The sequence below is a fragment of the Rhipicephalus microplus genome, chromosome 5 (assembly GCF_043290135.1).
Source record: "Rhipicephalus microplus isolate Deutch F79 chromosome 5, USDA_Rmic, whole genome shotgun sequence".
In the NCBI taxonomy this organism is placed as follows: domain Eukaryota; kingdom Metazoa; phylum Arthropoda; class Arachnida; order Ixodida; family Ixodidae; genus Rhipicephalus; species Rhipicephalus microplus.
Genome location: NC_134704.1, coordinates 79,663,402 through 79,679,664, shown reverse-complemented (window position 1 = coordinate 79,679,664; position 16,263 = coordinate 79,663,402). Strand labels below are relative to the sequence as shown.

At 49.6% G+C, this 16,263-nt stretch overlaps 1 protein-coding gene across 1 annotated transcript in view; it reads right to left on the bottom strand.

Annotated features, from left to right (window-relative positions):
* LOC119173431 (putative caffeoyl-CoA O-methyltransferase 1) overlaps positions 1–16,263 on the bottom strand; it is a 98,681-nt gene that overhangs the window by 15,503 nt on the left and 66,915 nt on the right. Inside the window, exon 4 of the mRNA XM_075895720.1 lies at positions 1,380–1,487. Coding sequence (XP_075751835.1) covers positions 1,380–1,487 — 108 coding nt within the window. The remainder of the gene's footprint in view (positions 1–1,379; positions 1,488–16,263) is intronic.

The window sequence follows — 16,263 nt, the reverse complement described above, 5'->3', positions numbered from 1 at the left end:
GCGAACCGATTAACTCGACTGAATCACCGTTTTCGGCTGCAAAGGAACGGACGTTTTGTAAAAGCAAACGCATACCGTTACCTTATTGAACCCTGATATTAGAATGACGTCAACAATTTTTGCCTCGAAGTCAAGACCACTTGCATAATAAATGAAGTTCATGCCATTCTCGTACTTTCTTCTGAAGCACAGGATATGTTTTAAAAACAGCCATTCGCGCTGCCGTCATGCGCCGGAGAAACGGCGGGGTGTTTGATTGTATGTCTCTATGTCCGCACAGCAAAATCAATAAATATAAGACGTAAAGTCGATTAAACAATACTCAGTATGCCAGACCCATCATAGTCATCGCTTCCCTAGCTTCCATTTTCACGGTAGTGGACGGGCACTGAATTTTTTTATTATGATACGCAATCGATCGATCACACTGACTGAGCAACGATGTTGACTGTTTTTTTTTTCCTCGCAAAAGTTCTTCCTTTTGTGCAGCTTGTTAAAAGTAACTGGTGTGACCCTCATCCTCAGCTGCATCGAAAAAAGGTTTGTGAGAAAGGTGTTCTTCAGCTTAGCAATAGCTGCTTTGCTAGGTTATGTGGTTGCATAACGCCACCACACATCGCTACGATCAGTGTCAAATAGATGCAAGCTGCACTGTTCTGCATGCCAGGCTTGCGCTTACAAGGCGCGAAGGATTAAACATCGGCAAATTTTGGGTCAAACCACTCTTGGCCTATACCAAATACGTATGACTCACAACTGTGGTCGATGTTACTTGACTCCTGATGAAAATGTTGGCGGCAAATTTTTCACCGTCGTATATAAAAGGCGTCGCGACATACTTGCGTGATTGCTGGTGCTGTCATAGATTCGTCTGTGTGTGCGTGTGTGTGTGTGTGTTTTTTGGGGGTGGGGGGGGGATGGGGTCTTTATTATTAAGGCTATATTTTTTTTTCAAATGTTTCAAGAATAACCTTCTTTATATATGTCGACCGTGGTTGTTTACTGATTTTAATTTTTCTTTAGGTCGTGCATTTTGCATATTGTGTATTTCTGTTCTACTGTTGAGATGCGGCCTACTAGGAAGCTACCCATGCATCTTTCTTGCCTGGTCATTCTCACAACCTTCTTATCCATAAACACAATTTTAAAAATATTTCCTATATTGAAAGTACGTTGAAATACGCGTGTCTTAATGAAGAAAGGTAATAGGTGAATCGTTTGGCAGGATTCAGAAATTTTAGAAAACGCAGCAGAGCGCGCAAAATGAAAACACCGGCAAATAGATCGTAAATGTCAAACAGTGCTTCGTTGCTTTATTATTATAATTATATTATATTGTACATCTATGTCAGTACGGTTACGCGTCACACGTATCTCACCTCCATGAGCTTTTTCTGTACTGTGTGAAGCCGCAGGCTGTGATCTTCGGCATACTTGGCAGCCTCTGGGCACACCAGGTCCTTCTTTGAGGGAACCCTCAGATCTTCCTGAAAACGAGCAAGGCACACAAAAAACACGCATGCAACTGTAAACGAAGAACCTTATGATAGCTTGCTTTTGAGCACGTTTCGCCTGCTGGCGAGCAATGTGGCGAGCACCAACAACCAAACTCACTTCTCTTGTTCGAGCGGAGTTAAAAGGCAGCTTACCCCCCTGTTCTCAAATAAGCTTTGACTCGACTTTCATCCTTCACTTGACCGAAATGAGCGCAGCACCACGGCTCCACTAAGACGACGTGGTGCTTCGCAGGAATCGCTGCTGATTATCGCTCATGTGCAGTCACTTGTCTGCCTAAAGACGGCGCTCCAGTCGACTTTCTCAAGTCAAGGTCAGGCGGGCACAAATTTTTGGCATATATATATATATATATATATATATATATATATATATATATATATATATATATATATATATATATATATATATATATATATATATATTGTAAAGAAGAGGAAGTACTCCGGCGCAGAGGCAGCAGCATCGAGCGTGCAGCCGAGGCTCGAGCTCGTGAACTGCGGCTGGTGCATTTCACGGCGTGTCACTCCTTAATCTGTATCCTCCTGAGCAGCGGGTGGTACTGGGGCTCGGCCGTTGAGTACTCGAGCTTGGCAATGGACTAGTTCATAACCGTTCTGGCTCATGGGCGGGACACAAGACTAACCCATGGTCAAAGAGGAGTTCGTTTCCCGATAGCTTCATAACCTTTGTGGATAATATGCCTTTGAGATACATACGACAAGCTGTCTGAGAGTCTGAGACAACGTAAGCAGAGATACCCTGCTGGTCTGCCATTCGAACGTAAACATCTTCTTCACTTCTGCGAAAGTGTAGAGATAAAAAACAAACGCATCATTTGGCAACTCGCTTGATCCTGTTCGTTAAGAAGGGTTGGTGAGAACGGTGAACTCCGAATTCGCATTGGTAGAACCTTTCACTTTTCTGCTCATACTGAGCACACTGCTGTGCATGGTCTTATCGGCTCCGCATACTATCGAGGTAATTCTTTTCTCCGTAAAGTCTACACCCATTTTACACAATGGCATTTGTCTCCCCCAATTGTTATTATGCACTGTTGACCTGGCAGAGTATGACTAAACTTATCACAGACAGTGTAGGAACAGTCTCGAAAAAATTTTGTACAGCCATTACTTCGCAGTAAATGACTCTAGGTCCAGTCACATCCCAGAGAGTATATAGGCGCTGCCCTTACTTCACTGCCGACGAAATTTCACTGTGTCCACCGTGGTTCAATAAAGTGATTACGCTCCTCGGATGCTGACCCGAAGGTCGCGGGTTCGAGCTCGGCCGTGGCGGTGCGAAATGCCATAGGCCCATGTTCTGTGCGACGTCAGTACAGGTTTCTCCAGATGGTCAATGTTTCCGGAGCCCTTCACTACAGCGTCTCTGATAATGTTATTGTGGTTTCGGGAAGTAAAATTCTAGGTAATATAATTAAATCTAGCTGATCAACTACTTCTTTCAAAACTTATGCATGTCACCACCTGCCATGAACTGCCAACTTGTTACTTTTTTTTTCGAATTCCGCGCAAGATGACCAGGAAGCGTCAGCCATTTTCGTATCTCTACATCTGCCAACACACAGTCGCCTACAAATACAGTCTCTGTATTGCTCTTTTTTTCTGATCTTACATTGTATGCATTGTACAAGCTCTTTTCTCCCCTTTATATTTAGATAATATCACTGTGACTGCACATATTTCTTGCGTCCTCTTACCATTTCGTAATGTTGAGGGAAAACTCGAAGTGCTTTGAAGTTCTCTGCGTGGCAGACGCCAGGATTCACTCAGCCAGACCTCGCTTTATTCGCCCTTACCTCTCGTACGTGTCGAGCTTGCTGTTTCACGCTAATGGTTTCTCTGCTGCTGCTTTTATGCATTGCTTTCTTTGTTTTGGTTGATCACAATGTACACACCTGCTCGCCCGGTGCCGTTTCCTTTCCAGTGAGAGCGCACCTGACGCGCAAACGTTCAGGGAAAAGCAGTGCACGCTTTTCCCCTTAGAAGTATCAAGCACGTGTCAGAATTTGCTTGCTACGAGAGTAATTTCGTGTAAGCTCGGCCCATGGACGTCGGCAGGATTTTTCGCTTGGCCGCTGCAGCCTAGGGCTTAGGGCGTTCATTTTTCTAGCTCCGTATACCGAGCGATCTGAGATCCGCTAGTCGAGAATTCCCAGTTACACAATTCGACGGAACTAAGTTAAACTAACCACATCTCCTTTGTACTCCGATTTCTTCGGAAGCGAGCACATCTACAAGATCGCCCAATCTCAGGCTCGTCCTAAGATGTTATGTTATCCCCTTGTAAAACTGAAGATTATCAAGACGTTATGACGGAGCAATCACACGCCTCACAATATCAACCAAGCTAACTGCACGTTTCAGTAGATCTTAACGTCACATCGAGGTTCACCCTCCGATCTTTCTTGCTTATTTTGTCTGATTTAGAATGAAAGCCTCGTGGAACGTGAAAATATACTGAGTAAGAGGTGTTCTTGAGTAAGTTGGGTCATAACTGATGCGCAATAATGTAGCGCTAAAGAAACGGGGATGCAAACGAGACATAGGACAGGCTTTTATCGCGTATTTTTACTGAAGAAACATAAAAATTTATAACAGTAGCCATGCAGCGACAATAAATACATTCGCGGCACAGCCACACGGTAACAAAAGTGTCATAGCTTCCTTGTAAAATACCACATCATCGTCGCCACGCACCAATGCAGACTCAATTACTCAGTACCCAAAGGCGACACGACCGAAAACGTCGAATTTTATCAAACCGGCTGACTCTTGCATTAAATATTGTTGCGTGCTACAAAAGGTCTTCAACTCGGAAGAACTGAGCTGGCGGGGAGACGCACCGAAAACTGGCAAGATGGCTGCTTCAATAATAATCAACTAGCCAGAGCACACGCTGCCCCAGAACATAGTATTCCATTCTAGCGGGCAGCCATGGCTTGCCCTCGCCGTAACTAGCGGCCAAGTGGCATTATTCCCCCTCTGAAAAAAAAAAGGCATCACTTTGATGCTCCGAAAGTACAAGGGCAAAGTCGGAACGAACTAACAGAAAATACACGCATCCAAAAAAAAACAGCAATAAGGTTCATGCACAGTCGCACTACCGCGTGAAGTACGGCTTCAGTCGCACTTCGTGCACAGTCTCCGAGGAGTGCCTTCGCCGCCGTAGCGAGAAGGCGCCGTCAGGGACTACCTCGTAGTTAACATCGCTCACGCGTCGCAACACTTTGTACGGTCCGAAGTAGCGACTCAGCCGTTTTTCTGACAATCCCTGGCGTCGGACTGTTGTCCACACCCAAACTTGATCGCCTGGATGGTATTCAACTTGTCGATGGCGAGCGTTGTAACGGCATGCGTGTGTACTCTGCTGGTGCGTAATGTGTAGGCGTGCTAACTGGCGTGCTTCTTCGGCGTACTGGGTAAGCTGCACAGCGTCAGGAGTGATCAAAGCGTCGCAATTGTGTGGAAGCATCGCATCCAGCATGGCCTGGACCTCACGTTCATAGACAAGACCGACAAGACTGAATCGCGTAGTTTCCTGGACGGCAGTATTGTACGCGAATGTGACGTACGGTAGCACCTGGTCCCAGCTCTTATGCTGGACATCTACGTATATAGATAACATGTCAGCTATGGTCTTGTTGAGTCGCTCTGTCAAGCCGTTGCTCGGCGGGTGATATTCCGTGGTCTTGGGATGGCTCGTGTAGCTGAGCTTGAATACGTCGTGAGTGAGCTGGACCGTAAATGTTGTTCCGCTGTCTGTGATTACGCGCGATATGGGGCACCATGTCGAAGAATAATCTGGTCCATAAAGAATTGGGCGACGTCGGAAGCCGTAGAACGTTGTAGTGCCTTTGTTTCGGCGTACTTCGTCAAATAGTCGGTGGCTACTACGATCCACTTGTTGCCGGCAGATAATAGCGGAGAGGGAATCCATTCCTATTTGATCGAATGGCGCTCTAGGTGGTTCTATTTGTCTAAGAAGCCCCGAGGGTTTCAGTGGCGGGGATTTGCGGCGTTGACATTCCCGGCAGCTTTTCACGTATCGCTTAACGTATGCGGAAAGCTTAGGCCAGTGGTACGCTTGTCGAACTCGAGCGAGAGTTCGAGAAGAACATAACTGACCATATGTGGGCTCATCGTGACAGGCGAGAAGGATGTCGTCACGCATGTCAGTTGGCACAACTAGAAGATCTGTTCTCTCATTGCTGTTGGAGTTTTTCTTATACGGAACCCCATCTCGCAAACACAACGATGATAGACCTAGAGAAATATATCGAGGTATGGAAGAGTTGCGTCCTTCAAGGTTTTCGATAACTGCGCGAATTTCGTCGTCCGCGTACTGTCGTATAATTAGATCCGTTGTAGTAAGGGCCCCAAGAAAACCACCATCATCCTCGGCGTCGTGGCCACAAACTTCGACAAATGCCCGGGGCAATAAATCAGCGGCTTCGTGCTTGCGACCCGATTTGTAAGCGATTGTGAAATCATATTCCTGCAGACGAAGACTCCATCGTGCCAGTCGCCCACACAGGTCCCGTAGGTTGGCTAACCAGCACAACAAATGATGGTCGGTCACAACTTTGAAGTGGTGTCCGTAAAGGTAACGCCTAAATTTCATCGTGGCCCACACAACAGCGAAACACTCTTTCTCTGACGTGGAGTAGTTGACCTCGGCGCGGGAAAGAGTGCGGCTAGCATACGCTATCACTCGCTCTGCACCCTCTTGTTGTTGGACGAGGACAGCACGAAGACCCACGTTGCTGGCGTCTGTATGAATTACACTATCAGCGTCTTCGTCAAAGTGAGCGAGGACTGGTGGCCTCTGCAAACGCTCCTGTAGTTCAGAGAAAGCTGCGTCCTGTTCTTCCTCCCAGACGAATGGAACATCTTTACAAGTGAGCGGTGAGCAATCCTAGAAAAATTGGCTATAAAGAGGTGATAGTACGCGCAGAGCCCTAGAAAGCGACGTACTGCCTTTTTATCACGTGGAACAGGAAACGAGGCCATGGCAGTACTGTCAGGGTCTGGTCAAATACCCTCCGCACTGACAACATGGCCGAGAAACTTAAGTTCCTTGTAACTGAAGTGGCATTTTTCTGGCTTCCGTGTCAGGTTAGCAGAGCGGAGCGCTTCCAGCGCATTCTACAGACGCTTCAGGTGCTCCTCAAAGGTCACAGAGAACACGACATCATCCAGATAAATTAGGCACGTGTGCCACTTTAGACCGGTAAGAACAGTGTCCATCATTCTCTGGGATGTCGCAGGTGCAGAACCGAGGCCGAAGGGAAGCACTTTAAATTAATATAGGCCATGCGGTGTAACGAAGGTGGTTTTTTTCACGACCTCGTTCATCCACTTCGATCTGCCAGTAGCCAGTCTTCAAGTCTATCGATGAAAAATACTTGGCCCGCCGCAGTCTGTCGAGGGAATCGTCGATGCGGGGTGGCGAATAGACGTCTTTTTTATTTACGCTGTTAAGTGTCTTGTAGTCCACTCAGAAGAGCAGTGATCCATCTTTCTTCTTCACGAGCATGACCGGAGATGACCAGGCACTCTTCGAAAGTCGGATAACGTAATCTTGCAACATCTCTTCGACTTGAGCATTTATCACGTCACGTTCCTTTGCCGAAACGCGGTAAGAGTGTTGTTTTAAGGACTAGGCGTCGGTGTACGTAATTATTCGGTGTTTGGTGATCGGTGTCTGACTAACTTTCGAGGTGGACGCGAAGCACTCTTTAAATTGATATAGCAGTTCACGTAGCTTGGTCTGTTGTTGTGCCGAGGGTCGAGTTGACATCAACTTTTACAAGTAGTGAAGTCACGTCGCTTGGTGTCGGTCGAAGCCCGTCGTCGGCTGATGTAGATGTGAAGCATTCAGAAACGTCTGCAATAGGGTAGGTGAAAGCGATGGCGGTGTCACGAAACAGGTACCGGTACTCGTTACTGAAATTAGTCACGAGTAAGGCACAGTGTTCGTCATAAAGCGTGACGAGACTGCGTGCAGCGCAGACACCTAGCGCGAACAAAAGCGCCAAGTTGCCTTCGGCGACAAGCTCATCATCCCGTAACTTGTCGGACACCACATCAACTAGGACGCTTGCACGCGGAGGCAACGTGATGCTGTCAGCAGAAACGCGAAACGTGCTGTCACGGACGTTGTCAGTTTTGTCAGAGGATTCAGCTGTCGAAAATGTCACGGTACGCTCTCGAAGATCGATAATAGCGCCGTGCTCCCGCAAAAAGTCGACTCCCAGGATTAGGTCTCGGGAACAGTCACGAAGTACGAGACAGCTGGCGAGAAACGTACGTCCCCGAATGCTCATTCTGATAGTGCACATGCCGATTGCGGTGACTACGTGCCCGCCGGCAGTACGAATTTGTGCTTCGTACAAAGGCGTAACAACTTTCTTTATGTGCACTCCTAGTTTTCCGCTCATGATCGAACAGTCCGCACCTGTGTCCAATAATGCACTAACGTCGTGATGACCGTCGACTACCACATGTATATCCAAAAAAAAAAAATCTGCTTCTGGCTTTCGTCGCTGTCGGGGGGGAATCGCTCCGGGTCCGTGCTTGCGTCGGTGGAAGGCTTTGCTTGCGTCGAGTGTCAGCAGCCTCTCTCCCGAAGGTCGCTGTCGTTAGTCTTCCCACCTATGGCTTGGCGAGCGCACCGGTGCCGCCCCTGGGAGGTTCCTAAAATTTTGAGAAGATTGCCTTGGGGATGGGGACCGCGACTGCCGCCGCAGTGGCATGCGCTGTTGTGAAAGGTAATATTCAATGGCTTTCGGTCTTTCGCCGAATCTCGGCCTTGGCGCGTCGACGGCAAAACCCTGTAGTCCGAGGTGACGATAGGGACATTCCCTGTACACATGTCCAGTTTTACCACAGTGATAACACAGTGGTCGTCTGTCCGGTGTGTGCCATACGTCAGATTTTCTGGGAAGCGGCTGTCGATTGGCTGAATTGGCTGCAGCGAAAGAAGTGCATCCTGAGGCATAGGATTAACGAAGCGCGGGGAAGCAGGAATATGTCGACTGACGGCTTTCTGCGTATGATGCACGATGTGGCTCCGTCGGGACAGGCGGGACATAAGTGGAAGGCGGCACTTAGAGAGCCTGTCGTATACTTCGTTTCTGACGAGGCTGCAAATAGATCCTGCAGTAGGTTGGGACTGGCACTGAATCGTTTTTAGTTCGTCGTGCACCACCGAACGAACGAGGTCACAGAGAGACTCTGATGTTGCGGAGGAGGAGGATTGAAAGAGGAAGGACAGGGAGGTTAGCCAGTTGATGCTGCTTCCAGCATCTCCGATCTGACCTACTGACGAAGCGACACTCACTTGCCGGTCGTACACAGTAAAGCGCTGCTGCAGCACTTGTTCCATGGTTGTGGCTTCGGTCAAAAATTCCACCACGATCTTTGGGGGACAGCGAACGAGGCCAGCGAAAAGCTGCTCTTTCACTCCTCGCAATAAATGACGGACCTTCTTTTCTTCCGCCATGTGGGGGTCGGCTCGACGAAAGAGGCTCGTCGTGTCCTCGACGTACATCATGACACTTTCATTCGGCATTCGGAGGCGGGACTGAATCGCTCGCTCGGCTCGTTCGCGGCGATCGGGATTGGCCCAACTTGCCAGCAAGTATCGACGAAAGACGCTCCACGAGAAAAAAAAGGCTCACGGTTTTCCTACCAAATACGAGCGTCATCCTCCAAGCTGAAATGCACGTTCCTCATCTTGTAGAAGTCGGTCCAACCGTTGTAATCGGAGACCCGTTTGAACTGAGTCAGCCAGTCTTCGACATCCTCTAAGACGGAACCGTGGACACCTTCGGCACACGTGGCTTCCACAGGGTATGAGGCGTGGCTGCAGCGTTTTCCAGTGCGTTAGAGGCTACATCGCCTTTCCTAGCGTTCGGGGGTGTGACAGACGTCATCTCGGGAAGAGGTCCACGCTCAGGAGGTAGTCCTCGGAGTCTTTGGCTTGAGCGATGAACAAGTGTTGTCACTGCAGGTACAGGGCCACCTGGAGGCATTTGGAACATCGGCTCGGGGTTACCCGGCAGCTCCACCAGTTGTCACGTGCTACAAAACGTCTTCAACTCGGAAGAACTGAGCGAGTGGGGAGACGCACTGAAAACTGGTAAGATGGCTGCTTCAGTGATGATGATGATGATGATGATGATGGTCCTTGTTACTCTGGCGCACACCCACAAAGGGGTATCGACCAAGAACCGGGCAGCAGGATCTTAAGCAGCAGGATCTTATATATATATATATATATATATATATATATATATATATATATATATATATATATATATATATATATATATATATATATATATATATATATATATATATATATATCAACATCCAGAGTGTGCGCTGCCCCAGAACATCGTCTTCCATTCTAGCGGGCAGCCATGGCTTGCACTCGCCCTACCTAGCGGCCAAGTGGCAATATGCTGAAATCGACGCACTCGTAAACTCTCTAAAGGATCGACAACCTTAAAGTAAGCAAGTGCCCAAGGCGAAACAAACCATCAAAGAAAACAGCGTACCGACGTACAAGAAGCAGGCGAATGAACCCGCAATTTCAAAAATTGGGCTACGTACATCTACAAAAGTACTGAGCGAACATAGGCGTACATACGGGAGAAGGGGGGGGGGGGTCTAACTTAGAAAAGTTATAGGGGTGGAGATCCCCCCTCTCCTTATTTTCGACAGCGGTCACTGTCGGCTACACTATAGGAATGGCCAGCGTAGGAGCTGGTTGGTTGTACATGGTTGGCACTGGGGACGCGCTGAATTGCACACGAAAAAAAAAATGGAAGGCACAGGTAGGACACACAAGAGCGCGAACTAACAACTGTTTATCCGATGGAAACAACACAAGTATATCTAGGGTGCAATCGAGACGAAAGACAGGAAATGTGAACGCGCGCACTGCCCACGACAAGAGAGCAACCATCCGCGTGACATCATCAAATCTCGCCTTGTCAACAATCTAAAATTTCCATGTAAAAAAGAAAATTCATCGTTCAACAAATGTATGGAAACACACCTGTCTTCACCAAGCATGCGCATCGTGAAAGCTTCTATGATTTTTCTTTCCTTCGTATTGTTATATCCCGATACGACAACGGCGTTTTCAAAATCTGGCGGACAATGGCACCTGCTGCAGTGGGTGGCGAAGTTACTAGAGTGACTGATGTACTTATAGTTGGAATCATTCTCGCGTAAACGTGAATTGAGACACCTACCAGTTTGGCCAATGTATGGATTCCCGCATGACAAAGGAATACCATTTACAACATATTTTTCACACGGTGCAAACTTGTTAACTCGCTTAACAGAACATGTATGGTTTTTCTTCCGATTGGGGTCACTTACTTGGTGACAAAGTGAAATTAGCTTCTGAAGCGTCGTAAAGTTCCCGGGTATGCTGTGCCTACTTGCAATCTTTTTTAGTCCGTGCGAAATGCCGCGGACGTAGGGCGTATGCGATGTGGGAATCGGTACGTTGCGCAAAACCGGTAGGTGTCTTAATTGACGTTTTCGCAATCATGATTACAACTATGAGCACATTAGTGACACTGGTAACTCAGCTACCTATTGCAGCAGATGCCATTGTCTGCCAGATTTGAAAAACACCGTTGTCGTATCGAGATCTAAAGATACGAAGGAAAGAGAAATCAACGAAGCTTTAACGACGCGCATACTTGGCGAAGACAGGTAGTGCTCCACCTATACATTTGTAAGACGATGAATTTCCTTTTTTTTACGTGAAAATGTCAGATGACCCTTTTCAGCTTCACTCAAGCATCCTAACGGAGCCCTTCAGAGGTACGTACAACAAGAGAATACTGGGGGATGGTAAAGGCTACGGCGGCTGCGAAAAGACCTCGAAGCGACGAAACCCCTACGCGAACTACGACGTGCCGGTGAACCTATGGGAGGTGCGGACGCTTGGTTTAAGCGCGAGTCTCTGTCCCCAGAGTTTGGACACCAGTGCCGCGCCTGAGAATGTCTGTGCTTCAACTCGAACCTCTGTGCGTTGAGAAGCACCCTATAAACGGCTTCGAATCGCCTATTTGAAGTCTATATCAACGACGTAAAGTGAAGCTGATTATAGTTCAGAATCGTCCATCTTCGATTTCTCAAGCCTTGCGTGAAGTTGTGAAAGTTTCACCTTTTGAATTGCGATGCACTTCTTAGCGAACTTCCGTGACTTTGAGCGTATCTATCTTTCTATATATTTATCTAGCCGCCTACAACTTCTAGCTCTCCTGGCCGTTTAGATAATGGTATCGATACCAAACTTGGTATGACATAACATGACTATATGAATGACATATTTGACTAATCATAACATAAAAGTCATGACACGTATGTCATGAATGCCATGATATACATTTCATGGTCCTGCAGCTCTTGCGGTTGTTCCGTTCACATGGCATGCTGAAAAACTGGTATGGTATGACATGATTGCATGGCGAACACAAGCGACCGACCCTAACATGAAAATCATGACGTGCGTGTCATGTAACAACATGACTACATGCTACGCTCACGATGCACTCGTGGCCGTTTCGCTAGCTTCACATGTACCGAACTTGATATTACGCGACGCGAACGGAAGACACAGGTAAATGACACAAACATGATAATCACGATAAGCATGTCATGTAACAACATCACTACATGCCACACTCATGATATGCTCGCGGCCGTTCCGCTAGCTTCACATACGACAAATTTGGTATTACGTGACGCCAACTAATGACGAAGGTATGTGACTGGCGCAAACATGATAACCATGAGATGCGTGTCATGTGAGAACATGACTACATGCGACAGTCAGGGCACCAATACATTTCGACGTGATGCGGTGCGCGTGCTCGCCGGCGTTCACTTTGTCGCATCACACCGGCGTTGCCACGAAAGGCACTGGTCCTGCTGCATACACGCAGGTCTGCGCCACGCTGCGTTGCATTGACGCATGCGCGTTTCAGCGCGTCCGGTGCCCCTCCGTCACTAAAAGAGGTGGTAGTGGTGGTGGTGGTAAAAAACATTTATTTCAGAAAAAGTTTACTAGAGAGTGCCGACGTGGCCCATCGGCGTGCTAGAGTGGCAAGACCCTATTCCGGGACGCCAGTGGAGCTGGAAGCTGCCCGTGCGCGCTCCACCAAGGAGCGTTGTGCAGCCAAGGTAGAGCAGCCGAGCAGGTGCTCCTCCCAAGCCTCTCTAGTTGGGATAGGAAAAGGGGATGAGAAAGGGACGGGATTAACTGGGCACGATGCTACGACGTGATATGTGTCGGCGAGCACATGACAGGTCGAGCAGGTGCCATTGATTTCCGGCAAAAAGTGCCTGGCGACCGCCGGACTGATAAAGGTGTTCGTCTGCAGGCGGCGTAGCAGTCGTTCGTCCGCTTTCTCCAAACCGCGTGCGGGGTCCGGGTAGAGGTGGCGCGAAGCCCGGTAATAAGCCAAAATTTCGCGAAAGCGCGTCAGGTTGGTATTGCCAGATTCCGTCTCGGGACATGGAGGGGCAACGGCCCGGACAGGAGAAGCGCGGGCAGCGGCATTTGCCGCCTCGTTGCCGGGCAGGCCCGAGTGGCCTGGGGTCCACACTATACGAATGGGATGAGGGTTAAAGCGCCAAGAGGCTGCCTGTAGTAGGCTAGCCGCCAGCGGAGCAATGGAACCCTGAAGGTACTGAGAACAGGCCGAGCGCGAGCCCGTCAGGATGGTGCGTGAGGCAGGGTGAGAGGCGGCCAAAGCTATGGCAACCTCTTCAGCGTGCGTTACTGTGTCTGCTCGAAAGGAGAGGCCATCTACGTGTTTGCCCTCTGTAATCACGGCAGCCGTGAAGTGACCCGAGGGGGAGGGACCCGAGACGTCCACGTAGAAAACACCAGGACGATCGGAGTGTCGCGTATAAAGGGCCGCGGCGCGTGCTAGTCTACGGCCAGGATGGAGGTCAGGGTTCATATTACGGGGTAGAGGTTCCACCCATAGCTTTTGACGCCAGAGCTCTGGTACGGGCTGCAGAGGGTCTTGGTCAGATATCGGGTTAAGGCCAAGTCTGTGTAGAAGACGGCGCCCTGAAGGCGTCTGCGACAGTCGATTGATTTGGTTAACGCGATGAGCTTCGCGCATCTCTGCAAAGGTGTTGTGTACCCCCAGAGCCGTGAATCGGCTGTTGGAAGTTGCAATAGGTAGGTCCAGAGCGCGTTTGTATACTGAACGAAGAAGGACGTCCAGCTGGTGCTCGTGTCGACGACGCAGGCGAAGGTAAGGCAAGGCGTAGAGGACGCGACTGGTCACAAATGCGTGGGCCAATCGGAGGGACTGAGACCCGCGGAGGCCGCCGCGCTTAGTAGAAACTCGCCGTATCATGCGGCTCACCTGTTCGCTGGTGCGTCTGAGGCCTGCTATTGTGCCCTTTGGATCCAAGGACGATGTGAGGTGAAGGCCAAGAACCCGAATATTTTGCACTGCCGGGACGGGCCCGGACGGAAGAAAAATTTGAGGCGGCGGTAGCGGAGAGACTGAAAGAAGAGCCGATTTAGCTGGAGAGCACTCCAGGCCGCATGAACCTGCGTAGGTGTCCACCAGAAGGGCAGCCTTTTGCAGGCGTTCTTCGATTTGCGCCAAGGAGCCGGTGTTGGTCCAGATTGTGATATCGTCCGCATATAGTGCGTGTTGTATTCCCTCGACCTCGCTTAGAAGAGAGGGGAGGTTCATCATCGCCAGGTTAAAAAGCAGAGGAGACAGGACTGCCCCTTGAGGTGTACCCCGCGTGCCTAATAAGTACGGGCCATGTTCGGTAGAATTAAGGCGAATGAAGGCGGTGCGATGTGATAGAAAGGCGCGAATGTAGTTGAAAGTCTTCTGCCCGCAGTTTGTGGTAGACAGGTTAGTGAGTATAGTGCTGTGTTTGACGTTGTCGAAAGCCCCGCGGATATCGAGAGCGAGCACGGCTTTATCGTTATGGCGCATAGTAGTCGGCTCTATGATATCGTGTTGAAGCTGGAGCAGGACGTCCTGCGCCGACAGATGCGGGCGAAAGCCAAACATCGTGTCGGCAAAGGTGCTCCTGGCCTCCAAGTAGGCTGAAAGGCGTTCGCGAACCATGGTTTCCATGAGTTTGCCTGCGCAAGACGTAAGTGAGATGGGTCTCAGTGCCTCAATACTAATGGACTTTGCCGATTTGGGAATGAATGTCACGACCGATGTGGTCCATTCCGTTGGAAGCGGAGAACCGTCCCATATCGAATTTATAAGCTGGAGTAGCGAGAGGTGTGCTTGGTCGGGAAGATTTGCCAGGAGCGATACTGTGATTCCGTCGCGTCCAGGGGCCGTGCCCCGTCGCATTTTCGTGAGTGCAAATCGTAAATCAGAAAGCGTGTATGGGGCGTCGAGGTCGGTGTTAGGGGCGCCGGAATACGTATATGCTGGGCCTGCGGGATCAATTGTGCGGCAGATGTAGCGGTCACAAAGTTCTCGCGCAAGTTCATCCGTAGTGCCCTGAAATGCATGCAGAACACGGTGGAGCTGGCGTTGCGTTTCTCCCCTGGTGGTGGAGGGATCGAGAAGGCTTCTAAAGAGTCGCCACGCACTCTTAGAGCTCATCTGGTTTGCAGCTTTCGAACAGGTGTCTGCCCAGTTAGCATCGGAAAGTTGTGCGGAGTATGCGGCCGCCTCTGCAGTGAGCGCCTCAATGCGAGCGCGAAGTTTCCGATTAAGTTTGTTGCGTTTCCAGCGCCTTATGAGCCCGCGGCGAGCGTGCCAAAGATGTAGGAGGTGTGGATCGATCGCAGGAGTCAAATTAGAGGTTGCAAGGGTGCGAGTGTTCGCTTGTTTCATATGAAGAGCGTATGATGCCCACGCTGCATATTCGGTCGAGGAGAGGCCGGCGGGGAATGGTTGCATTCTGAACTGAGTCCAATCGGTGAGACGGGCTTGGCCCCAGTGTTGGCGCATTTTCTGCCGCGGTGTGAACGAAATGCGGAGTAAAAAGTGATCGCTGCCTAGGTTTTCGCCTAAATTTTCCCATGTAGCATCGCGGATGTGACGGGTGAGGGAGAGGTCGGGGCATGTGTCTCGCGTGACCGAGTTGCCGGAACGTGTGGGTTGTGCCGGATCGGTAAGAAGCGTCAGGCTCAGCGAGGAAATGAGCTCCTTAAGCTCTCTGCCCCGGGCCTTCTCGTAGTGGTAACCCCAGTGAGGGCTGGGGGCATTAAAGTCCCCGACAATCACCAGTGGTTGTCGGGCCGCTATACGCAGTGCCCGATGGAAGAGATGCGCAAACGAAGCCCTCGCAAGGCGAGGGGGACAGTACACGTTTAAGATATGTATTGATGGTTGGCCCCTCCGCTGAGACAGAACTGATATCATGCAGTAGTCGTAAGGAAGATCCAGATCGAGGTCGATCTGTATCGCCGTGTAAGCTTTATGCACGAGGAGGCATGTGGTGGTGCCGCCTACATAGGAGCAGTATCCAGAAAGGGATGGAGCAGGGCCAGATTCTTGGAGCGCCAAGACGGCCGGCTGAGAGCCAAGTGAGCTGAGGAAAAGGGAAAGATGTGAACGCTTTCGCCTGTTCCCGAAGCCTCCAGGATTCCACTGTATGATCTCGAATTTGGACGCAATGTTTGAACGGGACGTACGATTGGTAGCCATCGTGACTGTCCTAGGTTTTATACTTGGTCCTC